This window comes from Mytilus californianus, unplaced genomic scaffold (genome assembly GCF_021869535.1).
Source record: "Mytilus californianus isolate M0D057914Y unplaced genomic scaffold, xbMytCali1.0.p SCAF_5, whole genome shotgun sequence".
Lineage (NCBI taxonomy): Eukaryota > Metazoa > Mollusca > Bivalvia > Mytilida > Mytilidae > Mytilus > Mytilus californianus.
Window position 1 is genome coordinate 44,164,172 of NW_026262701.1, and position 14,479 is coordinate 44,178,650.

A 14,479-nucleotide genomic window follows, 5' to 3' on the forward strand; every position below is an offset into this window, starting at 1 on the left:
CATAGGGGTATGGATGTGTATTGGCTAAATTTGTAGGAGTCATTGGTTCAATCTTTCTGAATTTTGGATATATTTTTGGACTAGTACTATACATTATACACACAAAAGATTTGACAAAAATGCAAGGTGCAATTTTTTTAATGAAACAAAACGTTATAAAGAACTAATAGGGGAATTTAATTGTGGTCTGTGGCCAACTGTCCCATGTAAGGGAATGGTTGAGTTCTCACAAACATCTAACCTGCCAAATTATGTGTGTGCCTCTCCCAAGGAAGACTATTGGTTTTCACTTTTTTTATGGTTTGCAATTTTGTCATGCCGGACCTTTTATAGCTGACTGCACGGTATGGGCTTTACTCATTGTTTAAGGCCGTACAGTCCCATTTAGTTATAACACGCTTTAATCCATGGTGGGTAGGTATCTCATTGACAATCATCTCAATATGTTTTATAAAAGCAAAATCAAAATAATAGTTTCTTATCTTAATTATTCCGTGCGAATAACAATCTCCTTTTTTCATTGTTAGCATTCAAATTAGAAAAAAATGGGGAACGTTTAGATAAAAAGAATGATAGACAATATCAAAATTTATAAACTCCTCTAGGGTTAGATCGTAGTCAGAGTCATAATTATATTAACATGGTGGTAAACACGCGCTTTTCATTTCTTATTTGTCTTACCATATTTTAAAGTTTACGCAGAGTAAACGTTTGCGTTTAAATGAAGTGCACATTAAGCAAACGTTGCTAAATTATTTTGTGTCTGTTTACGTGATAAGCTTGGTCAGCTATCATCGATAATTTCGTTTACAGCAATTTTACTTTATCTGAACATTTACAGATATTTTATCAAATAACAAAAAATGAAAATGAATACACGGAATAGGAAATGTATGTTAAAAACTAAAATATCACTAATATTGGTAGGACATATTGAACCTTTCTTCTATATGAAAATTTAAGACATTTGCAATGCGTCTTACGTTGATGATTGATACAAAACGAGGCTACAAATACTTTAACAAATACCACAAATGTCGCTTGTCATACTGATTATTATAATTCTTACACGTAAAAGTTCATATACAGGTAACGCAAAGTCAATTTATTTTGAGAAACAAATAAACCGTTTGACAAAATACAGAAATATTTCAGATTTACCGTTTGAAAATTAAGCACTTGTCGGTGAAAAGATTCCGTATAGCGAGGAACAAAAATTTTAAAACCGGATTTCAATCATTTTCTTTTTTCTGTTTGAAATTCGAGAAACATTAAGGCATTATCACATATCATTACTGTTGATAAATTGTGATTCGTTTCTTTCATTCAAATTTGAGTCTATATTGTATAATCCCAGCAGGCACACAACGTTGATTTAACATTGAATCAATGTTGATTTTCTGTGTTGAATCAATATTGAATTATTATTAGATTTTGCAAATTTGTATCAACGTTGAAATCCTACGTTGAATCAACGTTGATATTCAACTTTGAATCAATATTGAATAATGGTTGCTTCAACATTGTTTAAACCAATAACTCACCTTGAATTCAGATTGAATTCAGGGTGAAATTATACTCAACATGGAATCAAAATTGGTTAGTGGTTGTGTTCAACTGTGTTTCCACCTAAAACTTAAGTTTCATTCATCCTGTATTTTCTGTGTGTTGCATTCCATAATTTTATACTGTAGCAATATTCAAGCTAGTGTCTTCTCAAGGCCCTCTACATGATAAATGTCATATCAACATTCTGCCGCAGGAAACTTTATCCAATAACTGCTCCATCAGACCAAGATATAAAAATTAATCTCAGAAAAAAATTGAACTTTAAATAATATCATTGCCTGGTCATATTTGACATGATGTGATCTTTTGCTCATAGTTGAAGACTGTATGGTGACCCAAAGATATATAAATAATGTTCTTTGGTTGATGATTGTCTTGTTAACAATAGGCAACAATAAAAAATTTGAATATATACCATTGACTGTCAATTACTCATAGAAGAATTTTCAACAATAAACTAAAAGACCACATTCTTGTGATAAGAGCATGGCTTGACCATGATGATGTCAGCAACCAATCAACTGAATAACAAATATGTGTGTTTAGGGCTTTCCTACGAACCATAATTTAACCCCCAAGATTTTTTTAACATTTAACGATATGCATATAAAAACACAAATTATCATAGAGAAATATTGATCTATCCTAATTTTTGAAAGCACACAACCCTTAATACACATAATTTTTGCCCAATGTCTATTCTGAATATCTGAGTGCTCAAATATAAAACTAATTTTGCTGTTCCTACTCCATGTATTCTAATGTCCAACCACTGATTATAGAGAAATATTCAATACGATAAAATTAAAATAAATTTATTTATTAATAGTGAAAACTTCAACTTCTTTCTTCTCCCACCCTGTCTTTTTGGAGCCCATTTAAGAATGGTTTTTTTTTTTGGTCAGACACTTGTTGTTCCGTGATTCCATAGGTCTTCATGATGACATCTACAAAATCAAAAGTTATAACATTGTCAAGTTTAATACTGTTCAACACATTTAACTATTAATAACTTCATAATGATGATATTTAAAGTATAAATCAAAAGCATAAGAACTCATGAAAACTAAATGAAAGTTAAACTTCCATCTAAATCTCAACTACATTTCCTTTTATATAGACCAGAAGGTATAATCTGCAAGAAAATCCTAAATACTACATTTTAACTTGAACAAATTGAAGGTTTATCCACATATGTCTTTTTCTGTATTACTTGTGCAGCTGCATGGATATCTGTCTGATTGACATATACAAGGGTTGTAAAGGGGGTTCTCAACACGAAAACAAAAATCCCCAAAACGTCGCACGGAAAATAAAAATTGGGATAAACGAAGCACGAGAAATAAAATCGTAACTATTAAGGAAAAAGTAGTAGCAGTAATTATTACTCAGTCGTTCTTGGAGATCACACAGTCATGATAATGGACACGAAGACCCTGCGGTCACCTTTTCGCGTCTGCTAGTTGCATCCGATTTGAAAAAAATTATTCATAACTTGATAGCAATTAATATCCATGATATCCTGGGAACACATAATTTAAAAATCCAGACTGACTTGGAATTTAGTCCCGGTTTACTTTTTTTATCAAATGTGGGACAAGCACGAGAAATTCAGAGTACCAACACGATACACAGAAAATAAATATGGGGAAACTAAAATAACACGTTGAACCAAAGACAAGAAAACGAGAAATATAAAGGCCAAATACGTTGCATGCAAATATTTCTTTACCACCCTCATATGATATACCCTTCGACTTTGATTACCTTGTCAAAACACTACTTCAATTTTGACAGTAAAATATTAACGGTCCAACTTGGTGAGCCATATAGCTTCTTACCTTTCCATCCCAATTTTGTAAACAACTCAAGCCCCCCTTTTTGTGAGATTTCGTGTAATTGAATTGAACAGGTAAATAAAGATAAAATTTCTTTTTACTTTTGATTCAATCATATGATGAATTCAAATAGTCAACGATAAAAATTCATGAGACGTTGCAAGGTAAATCGGGAATGGTAACATGCTAAACATTCCCCTTTTCCTCGTGTAAAATTTCAACTTTTCAGTACAGTTTTCATAACTTGATATGCTCACATTTCTAAAATACGATACTGTATTTACTGTAATCACAACAATTTATATATACTTACGATAAAATATAAAAGCTGTATACAGGAAAGATATTGATAAAAACTCTGTAGAATCACCTTGTGGTCTCGAAAGCGGATATTCAAACTTTGGCAACACAAACAACTGCGCATGCGCATATCTGAATTTGTCTTAAAATAGAAATGTTAAAAATGCCGCGAAAATTTAAAAATCACTATTCCAATAGATCTGTCGGTTTTTTATATTACAAGTTATCAACCATTGTTTATGAACTGATATATACGTCTTTCTCTTTAGATTGTTAAAAAGATTAGAAAAAAAAGGAATGAAAACAAGATATTTGACATCAGCAGCCACGGAAAAAGGGGCATATTTTTAGGGGAAGGGGTTATTCACAAATACTTATATATACTGTATGATTCTGTATGCAAGCTGGTCTATTGTGAAATTTGGGAATTTCTATTATATGGGGTGCAAAGTTCATGATTAATTTATGCTGATATACACTGCGATTGTTTTATATATAATTCTATAATCACCACGACAATTAGTGATAAATCTACTGAATATTCTATTTTATGTGAATATCGTTGTCAATTTAAAAAGAATTATGATGTGCCCAATACTTCTTTTTTGACAATTCTGGTATCCACAACTACTGGGTTTTATATATGATCATATATTGTTTAGCCAACGTTGATTCAATATTGGTGTTTCAACGCAATGTTAATTCAACGTTGAAACAATGTTCTGATTTCAACGTTGAATTGTCAACGTTGAATCAATGTTGAATATTTGTTGATCAATGTATAACCTAAAATCAACAAAGATTCAACGTTGATTCAACAAAGTGTGCCTGCAGGGATAACTGACACATGGCTAAAAATCTATAGATGTATTTATAAACCGCATGTTGTGTCTGTAATTAGATATTCTTTTGTCTACAATACACATTATGATAGCAAGTTGATGTTGTTATCCTGCCTGAAGCAATTCTTGTATGAATGAGCCTTCCTGTCCGATAATACCCACAAATAACATGGCGGCAGCGGTGGGCAACGTCTGAAACGGTATAAAACTGACATTTATTATAAACATTTTGTGTAAGTGGTCCTGAAAGCATCATCACAAAATAGTAATATTCCACGTGGTCGAAAGACGCTGAATCAGCAATGGCCGAGGCTTTAACAAACACTTTCCGTCTACCCCACAATTAAATGTCACAGAAGGAAATGTGTCCGAAAACTTACAGAAATGGAAACAGCAGGTTGAAATATATCTTGTGGCTAGAGTAGCTGTTAAATAGGACGGTGCAGTCCAAGTAGCAATAATTTTGAATTGTAGACATATTTGACCAAATTCAATGGACAGAGGAAAGGGATGAAAACTTTTCGAAAAACTAGACGCCTACTGCATTCCAAGAAAAAATGAAGTTTTAGAGTCCCATAGATTTTGGATGGAACCATATCAAGAACCTTTTGACAATTTCTTAACTGAATTGAAAATTATAGCAAATTCGTGCAATTCCAAGAGAACGATCGTATGATGCGTGACAAAATTATCTTTAGTGTCACGGGCAAACTGCAGGAATTTTTATTACAAGAGGTCAAGATGAACTTAGACAAGGCAATTAAAATTTGTTGAGCTGATGAACAGTCAAATAAACATGTTAAGGAGTTGAGAGAATCTACAAATTCGACTCACACAGTCAATGAAATCACACACCATGATAAGTTCAAAAAGAAAAGGTACCAACCTGATAGTAAAAGACCCCAAACTCCCTCAATCTCAGAGTAAAACTTCTTACAACACACAAAATAACAACAAAGAATGCAATTTCGGTGGCTACAAACATGAAAGAAAAAAATTAAAATATCCAGCATGGGGAAAAACATGCGATGCTTGCAAAGTTAGATACCATTTTAAAGCTAAATGCAAGAAATACACTCAATCAGCGCAACACAAAGTGACCAAGAAAAAGATGACTGCTGGTTGAATGCCATCACTGGACATACATCTGAAAATGTAATTCAGACAATAGGTGAAGAGTCTAAAAACATTTCAGCTTTAATGAATGTAAATTATTGCAATGTAAGATGTCAGTAAGATAGCGCAGCCGATGTAAATACGATCTGTTAACGAAAATTGGCGATCTAGGGGAGATAACTCTGAAAGTTGATGAGAATGTACCTGACAAAACATTACCGAGTAAGAAAGTGTCGCTCTCTTTACAAGATGATGTTAAGAAGGAAATCGACAAGTTAGTTGAGAGACAAGTTTTGATACCAGTGACCGAACCGTCTAAATGGACTAGTCAAATGGCAGTCGTAAGAAAACCGAATGGAAAACTGAGAATTTGCATTGATCCGCAACCGCTAAATACTGCACTGATGAGAGAACATTACAAACTACCAACTCTAGATGACGTACTTCCGAAATTTTTTAGCCGCCTTGATGTCCGAGAAGCATATTGGCATGTAAAACTTGACAAAGAATCTAGTGATGTAACAACAATGATAACACCATTTGGGCGATACCGTTGGGCGAGACTTACGTTTGGTCTTAAAGTTTCAAGCGAAATGTTTCAACGAAAGCTCACAGAAGCTCTGGGAGATATAGAAAGAGTATTCACAATAGCAGACGATATCATTGTTGCAGGTTGTGGTCGTACGAGTGAGGAAGCACGAACAGACAATGACTGAAAACTCCAAAAGTTGTTTCAACGGTGTAATGACCATTACATTCTTCTTAAAAAAAGGAAAAGAAAGAAGTTAGGTTAACCGAGATCACGTTTCATGGTCACCAATTTACAAGGGAAGAGGTAAAAGTTGACCATGCAAAAGTAAAAGCGATACAGGAAATGCCCTGTCCGACCGACGTGTCAGGAGTGAAAAGACTATGCAGATCTGGCAAAATTTCTGCCAGATCTGGCAAATGATCTAGCCCCAATCAGAGAACTCACTAGAAAAGATGTACCTTGGAAATGGTCCAGTGAATGCGAGGTAACATTTCAAAGAGTAAAGAAAAGACTAACTGAAGCACCCATATCGGCCTATTTTGAGGCCAACAAAGAAGTTGTGCTGCAAGTCGACAGTAGTAAGAGTGGCCTGGGAGCCGTACTGCTGCAAGAAGGGAAACCTGTTGAATATGCGTCAAGAGCTCTAAAGCCGTCTGAGTGTAACTGGGCTCAGATTGAAAAAGAAGCATTATCGATGTTATATTTTTCTCGAGCGTTTTGTCCGGTACACATATAGACGTAAAGTTAAAGTTCAGAATGACCACAAGCCACTTGCTGCGATATTTAGTGAACCGCTGAGCCAAGCCCCGAAACGTTTACAGGACATAATGATGAAATTGTTCCGCTATGATATTGAATTCCGATTTGTAAAAGGCGTCAATCTTGTACTAGCAGACACTCTAAGCAGAGCGTTTTTGGAAAATGACAATGCAATAGAGACAAGCGACCAAGAATTATGGAAGAAAGCACGTTTGAAGACAAACCAGATACGCGACTACAAGAAGAAAGAACTGCTACTACAGAAGATTCCGAATTACAAACTCTCGTAGACATTATCAATGATGGATGGCCACAACATAGAGACCGATACTGACTTTGTTTAAATACATGTGAAACAGACTATATAATTGAGAAAATTATTTTTGGTTAAATTGTTTTGATAATTATTACGAATTTTAAAAACGAATTTCATTCTTAAGAAAAGGGGATGTTGATAAATTGTGATTAGTTTCTTTCATTTAAATTTGAGTCTATATTTTATAATAACCGACACATGACTAATTATCTATAGATGTATTTATAAACCGGATGTTGTGTCTGTAATTAGATATTCTTTTGTCTACCATACACTTGATGTTGTTATTCTGCCTGAAGCAATTCTTGTACTAATGAGCCTTCCTTTCCGATAATACCCACAAATAACAATTACCTCAATGCACATTGGAAGTCAAACTGTAACTAGAACAAAAATTCGATACTAGTAGTTGAATGATGTCACAAGCATACTTTTTAAATATTTATTTTTAATTTTAAATGAGACTGTTACACTATGTCGAAATTCGTAAATTTGATGTCATAGTCACTTACAGAAAATGAACGATTATTTTACTGATTTTATATTTATAAAGGTTAAAAGGGCAGTAGATAATCTCTAGTACGCAGCATTTTAAAACAGATTCCAAACTCTTTTCTACCCTGTTTCTTCAAAATTTCAATCTTTTGTCTTTCTTGTGAACCCAGAACCCTGGACCACAGATTACATATTCCCAGTTTATAAAGGGAATGATGCATCTGGTCCTTATAAATATCGTGGAATTACAGTTACTGATTAATTTGGCAAGCTTTTTGATAAGATTCTCGACACCAGTATTTGCGAGTTCTTATAGATAGGTATCTCATCATAAATGATAGCCAAATCGGTTTCTCCAAAAAGCATGACCATCTGACCATATGTTCATTCATAAAGTCATCTAATACCTCAAATTTAACAAAAAGATTGAATATATTTTTTATAAAAAACAACGAGTACAACAGCTTTTCTGTAAGCAATGACCTTAACCATGACATCTCTCATTAGAAATTAGGCAATAGCACAGCGCAAGTGCAACTGATTAATCGTGACAAAAAAGGTAGTATTAAACGATTTGTGAATAGAAATTCAAGCACACCAAATTGTTTAACAACTGTTATGAAAAAGGTTAATAAACAAATGCGAACGCATGGAAAACAAAACAAAAAAAACCTTCTATCATCTCATTTTATTTTTCACGTGTTCCATGATTCTGTGTTGATTGTTTATCAATAGATAAAGATATGTAGATTTTGGCACCAAAACACAAAAGTTAATTTGCAAGTAAAGTTTTTCGTTCAACAACCACAGAATGAAATATTTTTGTGGGGTATACCGTTTGAATTCGTAATAAATGTCAAAAAACGTACACCCAGAGGACTTTGTTAAATATATATTGATACATTGGTACAATAACTTCCACAACCTTATGATTACCAGAAACTCGTTTCATACGACTTTAAGACCATATAACTGATGGGTATTGTAACACAAAAGAAGGAAAGGTGTTTCCAAATTTATTTTTTCAACAGAGCGCTTTCAAATATGTCATTTACCCAGGGATAAAACTAGTTATTAAACATCGATGTTGTTCCAAACTTTTACAATATCATCATGAGCATTTTTGCTAAGAGCACATCTTGTGTTCGATTACGGAATAGAGTGACATACCTTTTTAGAGCTAAAGGGAGACGATGTGAATCCTACTCTATTAAAGATTTTCATAAATGATCTGCCTGCTCGTCTTGAAAATTCACTTGATCTAGTCGGTGTTAATTCACGACCATTCCATTGTTTATCATATGCTGATGATATTGTCATTTTCCCAAACTTAGAAAAGGACTTAAGGGTAAACTTGATCGATTCGGTACGTATTGCAAAGATGGTGTTAAAACAGTGAAAATGTGCTTGTTTGATTGTGCCCATTATTGTTAATATGAAGTGATAAATTTTAGTTCATCTGGATTTTTTTCCTTCGCTCAAAGGAAATTGTATAATAAGACATTAAAGGCATTCGACAAGCAACGCAAGGACTTCTTGTCACTGAATCCAAATATAAAAACAACCTTCATGTGTTTGATCAACGACGGTGTTCGATTACGCCTAATCTTTTGTAGAGTTCAGAACAATGGGGATATTTGAAGCCTTTCAAAACAAAATTATAATCTCAGCCTACAACAGTAGATTAGGCTTATCTTAGGCTTCAGTAAGATAACAGGTAAAATTTTGTAAACTTTTACTTGTGGGGAAAAGAGCAACACATATTGCAACTCTTTTGGAACTAAAGAGAATCCCTTTGCATTTTGTCATTTAAAAGTCTATAATCAGATCAGATCAGACTTACAAATTTGCAGTACTAAAGGAGGCATATTTGTTGTCAAAATTCTACATGAGTAGGTATGGATCTTTCGACCTTTTACAAAAGAACATACAATTTGTTGGCAGATTAGCTTCTACAAGCAAATAGCTTTGAATTTATATACAAGCATAAATGGAGAGTGTGTCCATTGGACACAGATGATGCCCCCGCTTTCATATAACGTTATAAAGGGGCATAACTTTAGAATGGTAAAAGTGACGCCATGTGAAATTTAACCTGATCTGAATTTTGTAGTAATAAGCATTGTGTATAAGTTTTATAACATTTGGTTGAGTCAAACTAAAGTTAGAGAACGGAAACCTATTTGGGTGGTACGTACAGACGTATGGACGTACGGACGTACGGACGGACATGAGTAACACTTAATGCCCCTCCGCTGCGGCGGGGCATAAAGAAATGTGTATCAGTAATACGAGATTCAGTGCAGACTCCAAATATACAGCTGTGTTGTCAAAAAGCTATGTAGTTACAGCACCTTCAAGACATTTTTTTTGTTTCCTGAACTATTTCGAAGGTTTTCGATCAATTGATTCTAAATGAAATGTTTCCAATTTCTACTTCGACAACAACATCGTTTGGCAGGAAAGAAATATTTGCCATTTGATTATACACTTTTATAATTTGGTTCTACATTGTACGTTTGAATGTGTGTCTAAAGTCGTGTTTTGCCCATTGTATTTGCAACGTAACCAATGATAAGAATAAAAAACACTAACTAAACGTCATCAAATTGGTTACGTAATTTTGAAGTATTTGCTACGGAAAACGAACATATAGTTTACCAAAAATGGAGTGAAATATTTCATATCGTTTGAAAGTTCTGTTATTTTTTTTTTTGGATCGAAAAATAAATTTCGTGTTTTAGCCTGAAACATGCAAATTTCAAACTGAAATATCTCGAAAAGAAAGTCATGATAGTATAAAAGACCATACTCAAGGTGAAGTCTATACAAAATGACAAAATCAAACGTTATCATCCAACGGAACGAGTGAAAAACAACTGTCATATTCCTGACTTGGTTCAGGCATTTTCCGAACAAAACGGTGGGTTAAACCCAAATTTTCTCTTGAAAATGCCTGGCCCAAGTCACAAATATGGCATTTGTTTTCCTTTCGTTCCGTTGGTTGACATAGTCTAGCGTTTGATTTTGTCAGTGTTTATGGACTTCCCCTTTTTTAATTTATCTTAGTAGTTTTGTTATACTTTTTTATTAACAGAGCATGAGTAGGAAAACTAAATAACAACAACTGAAACATTGTCCTGAAGCTTACCCTACTTTTCACATATTTAGCACGTTCAAAAACATTAATGTGTCGTCATATCTATACACACCAGAGTTGTATATTACCTCATGTTAACGCATTCCATATATTGAAGTTTCTTTATTCTAGTAGGAAAACACAATGAGTTATTTCCTGATATAAAAGCACTAAATACAGTTGGAACATGCTAATATTTTGTTGGGGGTAGTTTACGTACCTCTACACAAATTCTCAGTTCGGACAGGAAGAAAAGCATGGGAATTTTTATATTCTTTAACTTTCTCTTCAGTCGTGGTTAATTTCATATATCACAATTTAATTAAGTATATAATGCAGGGTGACTCCAGAACCCGGTTATTTACCATTACTCCAATCAGTAAGTCATCATTATACACTTATGGATAATCAGATAAATAACATAACTAGAGGGTCTAATTAGCATGTGTCTCTCACCTGCAACTTCAACTATAGCAAAAATCCTCATCTATTAACAGTTAACTGACACTATCAGCCATGTTGACGTATTTGTAGATCTTGAACTGATGATCATTTTTGCGTTCTTACGTTTCTATATATTTTAATAGTTTTCAATATAATAGGCAAATCATGATTTAAGGGCAGTTACTCGTATAAGGAGTAGACTGACGATTTTGTGCCAAGTTGACTCATTTGTAGATCTTGTCTTGCTGATTATATTTGCTATTTAGATTTTCATCTATATTATCGTTTCAAAGATAAAATACCATTGACTTCAGCAACATCAAATCATTTGATGATCTTGTCTTGTTTAACGTTTTTGCAATAATTATTTTTTTATCTATCTATAAATTATAGTACCACAAAATAATCTAAAAACACAAAAGATTGGGAAAAAATCGCCATTAAATTGTCATAACTCTTACAGGGAGTCAACTGACAATTTCAACATTATTGACTTATTTGTAGATCATGTCTTGTTGATTACTTTTGCAATTATATCGATGTATTACAGTTTAACAGAAAATAGACAAAAACACAAAACAAAAAATGGTATCAAATCGTCATTAAAAGGCAATATCTCCAATGTCATGAATGTTGAGTCGACTGACGATTTCAGCAAAGAGAATTATTTGTAGATCCTTTTTGTTATATAACGTTTCTGTCTATCTATTATAATTTTCAAGATAATTGGCAAACATGATAAAAATTGGTAACATTCATTTTTAAGGGCAATAACTCCTAAAAGAAGACGTCTGATAGATTTTGATGTAGATAGACAGTTGGCAGATCGTTTTTTAAGACGTAATTAACGTGTGGGGGGGGGGGGGGGGGAAATAATCAATATGTGTAAAACGGCAGTTTTCGAATATATCGAATAATGAGTAGTTGTTTGTGTATTATTTCTTATTCACATGGATCATGAAAGTAATGTTCAGAAACTATGAAATAAGTTGGTAAGTTAAAAAGGAATCTCAACAACAAAACAAAACTGAAGCACGAGTTTGAATTCAAACATTGTCAATGTTCTTTTCGTGCTATTTGGACTGGGAAAAATTCTTTCTTCTAACCCTTGACAACATACCTGTTTCGTGGATTTTATTTCTACCGTAGGTTGTGACAAAGATGCACATCGTTTCCAGCTCTTATGATTGTGGCTTAAATACGCATGCACAATTTGCTGGAGTTCGTCACAAGTGCTTCTAACAGATCTGTCTTTAGATTTATCTTTGTATGCTAAAACATTAAATTGTTGTAATTAAAGTGCATACATATTCGACACATACATTTGTCTTCTTTTTGTAAAATCATATCATACTACTACCGCATCGCTATTCCGCAAAGATCATTGGAAATATTCTAATTGAATTCCTGAATCTTCCTTTACGTAGTATTTTTTATTAATGCACGCAAATCAATCTATTGAGAATCGTCAGGATGAACCATTGCTACGTTTATATAATTTATGACACATGAAAGGTTATGAAATTTGAAAGGATTCAACCCCCTCGGGCACAGTTGACCTGAGGTGAATTTGCCTTTAATTGTTGTGTCCTTTTTAGTCATATAGCTCGTTAACTGTTTCTATTCTTATACATCTTTGGATTTCAAATATTCGGCGTTGAGCTTTCGTGATGAAGGTAAATCCAGAAAAGCGCTTCGGCCGCATGAATTTTATAAAATGTAGTTTTTATTTTTTTTACAGCACTGTGTCGACACCGCTGCTGGTGGTCTATTACTCCCAAGGGTGGTATCAGCTCAATAGTCAATAATTCGGTACTGACATGATTTATACTCCGGACGCATTAAACTTATAAGTGTTATTTTCATTTTTTTTTTCTCGTGTGTTAGAAAGGGCAAAACATGTGTTTTCTTACCTCTCCATGGCAATTCAGATACTGCTATATCTACATCGATTGTCATATCTTTAGAAGTATCAATCTTGCAAATCTCTGTAAACTTTGCTAAAAATGTTAAGATACTCGCAGCAAATTTCTCTGGATTAAGGACTATATCATACGATACTGATGATTCTATCTGCACAGAGCCTGCATAAACAAATATTATTTTATGGCTCGACAACTCTGTCACATGTTGCATCATCTTCTTTATATATGCAATGGACATATTTTCCGGATTTTCTAGTGTCCATTTCACGAAGTATTCTGTTTTATCTCCTATAATAAATACAAAACCAGATTTAATCCAACACTTTTCACTTTTGTAAACAGTTTATATTGTGAGTGTCCTTATTTTTTTGGCATATTTGATGAACGTGCCTACATGAACACATCAGCTCAGTAGTCAGTACTTCGATACTGACATGATTTATAACAAACTTTTCTAAAATTGTCCGTTTATAAATTTTGAAATTATAAAGAAACTAAGGTTTCAACTCCCTCAGGCAAAGTTGACCTTAAGTTAGATGAATTTAGCTATTTGTTTTAGGTATTTTTGTCATATAGCTCTTCAACTGTTTCGGTACTTATACATCCCTCGGATTTCAAATGTTTGGCATTGAGCGTTCCTGATGAAGGTAAATCCAGAAAAGCGCTTCGGACGCATGAAATTATTAAACGTGCTGTTTTCAATTTTTTAACAGCTTCTCAGTTTGCGTTTATTGATGTATCTCTGTCCTGTCCTGTCCTCTTTCCTGGAAAATAATTGGGTATCGATTTTTTCTTAAAAGAAGCGAAGAAACAGAAGTCTGTCGGGACAAAATACCTATCGCATTGCATTAGGTAAGACGATTTAAAAACACATTGTGTTAGCACTTTATAGTTAGGTCTTTCAGTTTTCCGTGGAAAGATTATATGATTGTGTTCTGATTTTTATGTGGTCTTTCCACTTTTCCGTGGAAAGAACTTTTGATTTTGTCCTTTACCCAATTGTTCGTTAAATATTTGTTCAGTTTTAATAGAGACTCCGTTTGAGAGGATATTTCCCCTTTTGTATTTGACATATAAATGTAACTCATAAACCGCAAGAGATAGAAACCTAGGGTATCTTGCTTTGATGTCATTTATCCACCAAATAGAAAATGGGATGATGCTCATAGGTCAGTTCATGTTCTAAGTTTTGTCCTTTGCTTGT

At 33.6% G+C, this 14,479-nt stretch overlaps 1 protein-coding gene and 1 long non-coding RNA gene across 4 annotated transcripts in view; both read right to left on the bottom strand.

Annotated features, from left to right (window-relative positions):
- Positions 1 to 14,479, bottom strand: part of LOC127702286 (deoxynucleoside triphosphate triphosphohydrolase SAMHD1-like) — a 190,551-nt gene that overhangs the window by 70,702 nt on the left and 105,370 nt on the right. For all 3 annotated transcript variants that reach the window (XR_007982355.1, XM_052206419.1, XM_052206420.1), the window contains exons 5-6: positions 13,264 to 13,563; positions 12,471 to 12,622 (exon numbers count right to left, since the gene is read on the bottom strand). Coding sequence is in view for 2 of the 3 variants with exons in the window: in XM_052206419.1 (XP_052062379.1) it covers positions 12,471 to 12,622; positions 13,264 to 13,563 (452 nt within the window). In the remaining variant the exon portion in view is untranslated. The remainder of the gene's footprint in view (positions 1 to 12,470; positions 12,623 to 13,263; positions 13,564 to 14,479) is intronic.
- LOC127702293 (uncharacterized) lies at positions 2,369 to 3,893 on the bottom strand. Its single transcript, XR_007982356.1, has 2 exons — positions 3,721 to 3,893; positions 2,369 to 2,516 (listed from the first exon to the last, which is right to left on the bottom strand). It is a non-coding gene; the product is annotated as an uncharacterized LOC127702293 (long non-coding RNA).